The 7,477-nt window shown below is 39.9% G+C and overlaps 2 protein-coding genes across 2 annotated transcripts in view; one reads left to right on the top strand and one right to left on the bottom strand.

Annotated features, from left to right (window-relative positions):
* Positions 1-653: 653 nt before the first annotated feature.
* LOC138585456 (sterile alpha motif domain-containing protein 12-like) lies at positions 654-4,033 on the bottom strand. The gene is made up of 4 exons (XM_069657797.1): positions 3,958-4,033; positions 1,653-1,799; positions 1,365-1,505; positions 654-1,028 (listed from the first exon to the last, which is right to left on the bottom strand). Exons 2-4 carry the CDS (start codon positions 1,771-1,773, stop codon positions 1,012-1,014), a joined length of 279 nt encoding a protein of 92 aa, XP_069513898.1. The 5' UTR covers positions 1,774-1,799; positions 3,958-4,033; the 3' UTR covers positions 654-1,011.
* A 1,028-nt stretch (positions 4,034-5,061) lies between these two features.
* scara5 (scavenger receptor class A, member 5 (putative)) overlaps positions 5,062-7,477 on the top strand; it is a 100,176-nt gene continuing 97,760 nt past the window's right edge. Inside the window, exon 1 of the mRNA XM_069657685.1 lies at positions 5,062-5,257. The gene's annotated coding sequence lies outside the window, so the exon portion shown is untranslated. The remainder of the gene's footprint in view (positions 5,258-7,477) is intronic.

The following is a 7,477-nucleotide window of genomic DNA, read 5'->3' as shown; positions in this document are numbered from 1 at the left end:
TTTCTCACACTGGTGCTCTGTGCAGGCCCTCTTACAGCCTCTGTCTGAAACGACTCAGTCAGCTCTCTCCCTGTAAGAAACCCCGCCCCTACAAGCCCACTTTCTTCCGATTGGCCAGCTCTCTGAAGCCTGCTGTGATGTCACAAAGTGCAGCGTATAGAAAAAACAGTGTGAAACCTGGCGTTCACAGCAGACTGAGCTGAGAAGCCGGGGGATTACTCCAACATACTTTTACCTACAGATTTGAAACGTTCACCCACGTTTAGTATGAACATCCAACATTGTAATATTATATATATGTCTTAAAATGTGAAACAGCATAATACCCCCTCTTTAAAAGATAACCATTGCAATTCATCCTCAGGGGGGCAAGAATGTATCAAATTACATGGCAATCTATGCAGAAGTTGCTGAGATATTTCAGTCTTTATCATGTTACGATGTTAAAATATTACAATTTAATTTAGCAGATATGTTCGTCCAAAGCAACGTACATCTGAGGGTTAATACAACACGAGCAATGATCAAGACAGAAGGGTTCATGAATAAGAACCTGATGGTGGTGTTAGAGGAGAAGTCATTGGATCACCAAAGTCAGGAGGATTCATCCTCTCGGGATCACGTCTGTACTAAGTTTCATTACAGTTCATCCTGTAGCTGTTTCGATATTTCAGTCTTAAACAAAGTGGTTGTCAGACAGACATGCTGCCATCAATAAAGCCACAGAGCAAGTGTAGCTAAAAATACTCCACAAAAACACTGATGGGAAAGAAAGAGACAGAGACTAATGGACAGTAGGATCAGAAAAAGACACTCAGACAAAAACTAATCTCATCCATCTGCAGCGGTCAGATTTCACGCAGGAAATGGGCTTCTTTCTTCTCGTCTGTCCTCATTGATTCTTCTTTCTCCTCACCTTCTCTTGTTGTTTCCGTCAGTCACATGGATGAATGGATGGATGGGACATAAAAAAAAGTATGCTGCATCTATTCTAAAGATATTTGTTTTCTGTTATGAAGAAAAAAACTCTGGAGAGGAGAGAAGACAAATAAGATGATGGCTTCTTTAATTGGACAACATAAATTAACATATTAATCCGGAGGGAATAACTGTTGGTAGCTTTGGCAACATTTGATATAAATATGCTTGAAAGTGACTGTAATAATAGTTAGAATAATAATATTATCTGGTATATCCTGTGTTACAGTACTTCCTGTGATATCCAGAGCATCATTGGGAATGTTTGTCCACACTAAACCTTATAAAACCTTGCAGCTCACAGTTAGCTTTTTTCATTATATTTCCACCATTGTACTTGCACTCAGTTAAACCCTCAAGATAAAATCATTTGGCATTCTTCTTACCCGAGCAGATGTCATTGAGTTCACCGATTTCTTCTTGAACTCTGAGGAGGAGGAGGTCCTGCAAGATTTCCTGCTGCAGCTCCTCCGCCTCGACACCGAGAAGCTCCAGGTGATGATCCTTTAATCTCAGCAACGCGCGGCCTGGAAGGGAAGAGAGACGGGAGGATTCATGTAAGAACTGGATGTGTATTTGGAGTAAACCTGTAGTACTGAAAATAGTGGAAATATCTGAAAATTATCTTCTAGCATCTGCCAATAAAGAGGTTGGATGTAAAGCTTGATTTGTACCTGATATAGCGTGTTTAATTATGGCTTTATGGAGCGTGCCCATGTGAGCTGGGAACTGATCCTCCAACCACTCCAACACTTCTTCCACCGACCACAGTGACACTCGCTTTGACAGGCCCATCGCCCTGCAGCCGCATCAGCAAGGACCTATAAAAAGAAAAGCACAAAAGTTATGAACAGAGCGACATTGCTCTGGAAAGAAAAAACTTTGGGCAGGTTTTAAACAAATCCTGAATTACCCAAAACTTTGACCCACTCTATTTTAGGCTTTTGCTTGAATCGTTTTACTGTGTGATGACTGTTGGGGACGCTTTAGTGAGCTCTGATTAAGTTTTAGCTCCAGATAAAATGGTTTAAAGTGGTATTAGCCCAGTAGAAAGAATATACGAGCCACAATTAAGCTGTATTTATTTTAGCTTTTAAGCTGAAGGTGTGCTGAGGCCTTTGTCTTCTGTAGTAGACCCTCAAAAAAGTGAGTGAATGTCACTTTCTCTTCATATTTGACGCTTTGGATTAAATTTCCTTCTCCTGTGGTGTCGCCGTCTAACTCAGTAGAAGCCTATTTTCCAGTGATTAATTCAACAACCTTCTGAACATGATGACAAATACCTGAGCACAAATGACGGATTCCTCAGAGCTGAACAACAGAGAGGTAAATTCAACCAACTGAGAAAAACTTAGGAAAAAAAGTAGCTTCAACGTTCTCGGTTCATTTGGCTTCCCTCCCAGCTCTATCCTCCAGGGCTGCTCGGCTATAGGGCGAAAACTGCTAAACTGTTGATGTGACCTTTTCAGCGGGCCAGTCTAGTTATTGGGTTATAAATACAGGAATGTAATATCCTGTGTTAATTAAGGGGGGGTGCGTGATTGGCGGGGGCAGTAACGAGGTCCCAGAGGAGTAATTGACATACAGAGAGAGGAGACCTTTACATCGGGGCGAAGACGCAGAGAGGAGACCGAGCTGAGGAGGGTAAAGAGAACCTCAGCGTTGTCTGTACTGTTGGTTTTATGCCTTAGGACAGCGTTTCTTTAACTATACAGCTCCCGCGCTGCGTTTATATCTGCAGGGGAATAAAGTGACTGTACATTCAGCTTGTTTTATTGCCTCCGAAACATTTAATTCACACACTCTGCCCATTTACAACTGAAGCAGGACTTGTAAACAAAAGTAATATACAGTTACAAGCAGAATGGAAAATTGGCTTTTTCTACCACTTACTGAATGCATTGACCCTCTACTATATGTAACTACATCTTATTAACTAATATTTAAGTGTTATGAACCCCACAGGCACGATGTCTCCTCTTTCACTTAATGCAACTTCTCGAATTATCTGCTCCTGCTGCCACCTCCTGCCTCCAGTTTGACACTTTTATTCAGCTTCAGGGAAGTCAAGTAGAAGTGAACGTGTGGGCGGTTCGGTTGGTTTTTCATTTTATATATACCTAGAAGGCCGCTGAGAGAGTGCAGTCCCTCACCAAGGCCAATAGTTCAATTAGCTATGATATTAAAATCTGCACTGAACCACTATGGTTATATTTCCAACACTATATCAATAATGTCAAATTAAGTTTTTGCACAGTTGCACTGCAGGTTGCAGCCATCCATCATGCATCCCAAAGTGTAACCCTACCATCTTGTGGAGCTTTGCAGAATTACCTAATCTCTTGGTCGCCTTTCAAACAAAAAGTTACTGTTCTATGTTTTAAGACCTAGCTCAAGTAATCTGCAGCTTTTTGCACTTATTATGATGTAATCTTTAAGCGTATTTTTGTCCACAAGCTTGATATTGCGTATGCTTTTAGCAAATGACAAAACGTGCTCATCAAATCGTACTTCTAATCTTTTAAGGATGTGTTAGTGTCTGAAATAACATTTTATACATTCATTCTGCATTACTTCATCTCATCTAAAACTTTATAAACCTACAAACACTGCAATACTGTGCTTATTGGTAATGTGTAATGGTGTGTAAATGTTAAAATGTATACCAAATGAGGTTTATTCTTGAATACCTGTCTATGCCGAATTAAAGAAGTTATTATAAGTCATCTTATCTTTGTTACATCAGGTGTTTACATGCTCAGGAAAATTCAGCCTAGTCAAATTATCAAAAATTTGAATAAAAATTGGCGTGTTGTCCTGTGTTCTCCAGGTAAGAAACGGCCCGCCCTGGAGCTTTACAGGACACCCATCAACAGCTACCTTAAAGTAACTTTCCTGACAGACTGCAGCTATCACAACACAATGATATCTTTACAAACTTAACGAAGGTTTTTGTTTGAGTTGTAAGTTCTTATTTACCTCCGCCCCGCTCCGTTTGAGAGTGATAAAATATTAATGGCGACCGTTGTCTGTACCTGTTCACTCCATGGAAGTGTTACATTAAAGCACATTCCTTTTCCCGGCTCCGCCCACTCATACATCCTTCTACGGCAATCCCGCTACAACAGCTGCTCGTGATGCCTTCAGGCGCCCTCAGAAATGTTCAAATCTGTTATGTAGATTCATACTGAGCAAAACGGCACAGTTTTATATGTTGTTGAATCCAATCACGTCATAGGGCAAATAACAGAGTTTTCTAGTGAGCTATGTTTACATTTAAAGATGTGCTTAATTACTCCTATTAGTTTTTATTTTTAGGCTCCCCTGTCTACGAGAGGCCGTGGTCACATTTACTTCAGTTTTATGTGTTTATGTCTATAGAGGTGAAAAAAGTTGAAGACCGAACTAAAAATACAAATATCTAGTCACCCCCAAATTAGTTTCTAATTATTTATTTTACACTGACATTTATTCAAGTATTTTCAGCCTGTAAGCATAATATCAACTGAAATATTAACAGTATTAAAACTCAATTTTGACACAAAACAATGTAAGAAACAATCCAAAAGAAACAGTTCTATATTGTGTATTAATTACAAGTCTTTGACCAATTGGATTTTACACAGTGAACTAATGTTCACATTGCTACTGACCAATGAAGTTGTTATATTTGGCTCTGTAATGTGGAATGTGCTTATATTTACACCTTCTTAACTCAGATGACGAGTTAACAAGGGGTTCATGAATGCATCATCTAACTATGTGTAGAAGTAAAAGCCATGTTATCCTCTCTAATCAGCAAATATGTCCAACTCAATCTTGTTAAAGCCATCCTCTTCTCCGTGTCTGCCTGAAAATATTATCTCTGTATTACACTATCAAGTTCATTAACTGACCCTCTACATCCAACAGAGGGCGCCAATGTACAGCAGGTGGCGCTACCTGTCCTCACCTCTTCTTCTTGAACACCAGCTGCTCAAACTTCAGCTGGAGTTTTGTGATGGTCACATGACGATATAGTGGGTATATTACTACAAATGTCCGACCCTGTTCCTCTGCACAGAGCTGCTGGCTGTCTCTGAGTCTGCAGCACCGAGAGAGAGAGAGAGAGAAAGCGTGCATGGTGCAGCGTTTCATTTAATGCAGCTTTGAATGACACTTTGACAGCTGACAGACTGAACGTGGAAAACGTGGAGTTACAGCGTCAGGACGCAACTTTTGGGGGGAATTATGAGAAACGTGGAGCTGTGATTTTTATTTCAGATTGACAACTGACAAGGTGAGAGAAAAAGACTTTTGCTACCTATTTTAGCTCAGGTTCTTTTTACCTGTCTTAACATAATCTGCAAAAGTGTTTAAATGTGTATGGTCAAATGCATTGTGCATGGATTGCACCTGTTTTAAACCTTAGTTGACACCTGTCACTGCCTTTAAATGATATTTTCTAAAATACTCTTGAGCCCCTGTTTTCAAAAATCCACATTCTTAAGCTTTTAAAAGTGTATGAGCACATTTGTTGCTAAATAATACGTTATAAACCCAACTGACAAAAGCTTAGTTTGGTGCTTAATGTCCCTTTGTGTTGAGTGTTAACAGGTTAATGACATTTGTTCAGCTAAAATAACTACTTGATTTATTGTTGGGTTAATTGTAGGTCACACTTTGACCTTTTCAAAGCTGCAAACTGGTTGACATCTGTTAAATATTCATTACAATTAGTTTGAATGACAGCTGCTTTACTGCATGCTCTTCATTAAAGCAGTTTACAGTATCTTGCGGTACAACAGGACAGGAAATGCACGTTTAATGGATCTTATCCACAGAAACATGTTGCTTTGTGTTTCAGCGGTCATGGGTGAAGTATCTCTGCCTTTAATTAACCGAGGGAAAATGGGTTAATGTTGCACACGGATGCTTGAGCAATGCCGTGGGAGGTTCGCCTATGTATGCTGCAAAGCTCCCCACCTCTAATGTATTTAATGACGTGATTAATCCAAGAAGGAAAAGTTACAAATCAGAGTTTTTAAATGTCTTGATTAAACTAGCAGTGTGCTCTTACTCTTCGCTCTGCTAAATCGGTTGAATTGTCCACATTTTAAGGGCTCATAAATGTTCGGTTCTGTGAGCAGAGACCACACGCGCTGCTTCCCTCTGACCTCGCACACAATCGGATGCTCAGTCGGAGGCAAATCTCGCGACGCGACGACGCATGACAAGATAATTATTTCCTCTCTAGCTGAGTGAATCTCCACTCCGTGTCTCTCTCACTTCACCAAACTGTCACTCTCCGCCTCTCTGTGTGCTTTCTAAAGAGTTTAGTTTACCCAAACCTGTGTGGAGCTGCTGCAGGGGTGGAAAGTAAACTAGGAGTAGGCTGAAATGTGGTGGAGTAGAAGAATAAAGAGCCTAGATTGGACAAGTACAAGTACCTAAAAATTGTGCTTAAATGCATTTCAAAGGAAACTGCACTTTTTGCATTTATTTGACAGAAATTCTGGTAAAGATTTGAACTAAAGAAACATAAGATACAAACACAATTCAAGTTTCAACCCACTGGTGCTCAACCTTTTAGTCTTGTGACCTCTTGTGACAGGCCGTGTCCGGTTGGGGCTCCTTGTCACGATTCAGATGTCTTTGAGCTGTCAGCAGTTCCACCAAAGTGTTATTTCCCCTCTTCACCTCTCACATACTTTCATTTTAAAAAACAGTTTCAGGGTCAAATAGAGAAAGGTCCAATATTTCACAAACGAGAAAATAAACTATATTTAGCTTATGATAACTTGACATTAACAATCTCTTGACCCCTCAGGTTTATCTGGTGACCCTTTGGATGGGCCTTGATAATACAAAAGCTTTACAATAATACAGCTTTTTTTAAAACAGTACCAATACGCAGGGGCGGATTCAGACTTTTCTGAGTGGGGTGGCACTGACCTATGCAGGGGTGGCATGAAGTATGTGTCCACACACATAATAGCATTTATTTACCCTCTCTATCTCCACTATTTATATCTACTTTGACTAATAACATTTAAGTATCTAAAAGATATTTATTCCTGTGCATATTTTTCTACTTTGAAAAGTGACACAACAGAGTGACAACATATAAATATTCTCAGCTTAATTCTTTCAGAACTCAAAAATCCAGAGTTTAAGTACAAAAAAAATGAAATGTGCTGGATTGAAATGCAAAGAAAGCTACAAGCAGTCATTTGCAACACAGCCCAAACAGTTGACTTGAACACAAGTCACGCCTCTGACAAGGCCAATAGCCAATCATAGTTTAGGATTTTGGGGTGGCCAATCAGTTTTCAAGGTTGAACCAGGCCACCCCTCTGGATCCGCGCTTGCCAGTATGCCACAGCTATTTGCGATAATGAAAACCCAAATGTGACATTATAATCCTTGACTCTAAGTAAACATTTATTGCCTTAGAAAATTAGAAAACACTTTCTCCCTTTACCAATTTGTAGGCTACCTATGTGGAAAAGAAAACAAG

This window comes from Semicossyphus pulcher, unplaced genomic scaffold (assembly GCF_022749685.1).
Source record: "Semicossyphus pulcher isolate SPU_LCO1_2020_fin unplaced genomic scaffold, fSemPul1.0.p SCAF_11, whole genome shotgun sequence".
NCBI classification, from domain to species: domain Eukaryota; kingdom Metazoa; phylum Chordata; class Actinopteri; order Labriformes; family Labridae; genus Semicossyphus; species Semicossyphus pulcher.
This window is presented reverse-complemented; position numbering and strand designations above follow the sequence as displayed.

Coding starts and splice junctions, on each gene's coding strand:
- LOC138585456 (XM_069657797.1), bottom strand. CDS start 1,773: ATGGGCCTGTCAAAGCGAGTGTCACTGTGGTCGGTGGAAGAAGTGTTG. Junction 1,506..1,652: donor AATTAAACACGCTATATCAG/GTACAAATCAAG, acceptor CTTCCCTTCCAG/GCCGCGCGTTGCTGAGATTA.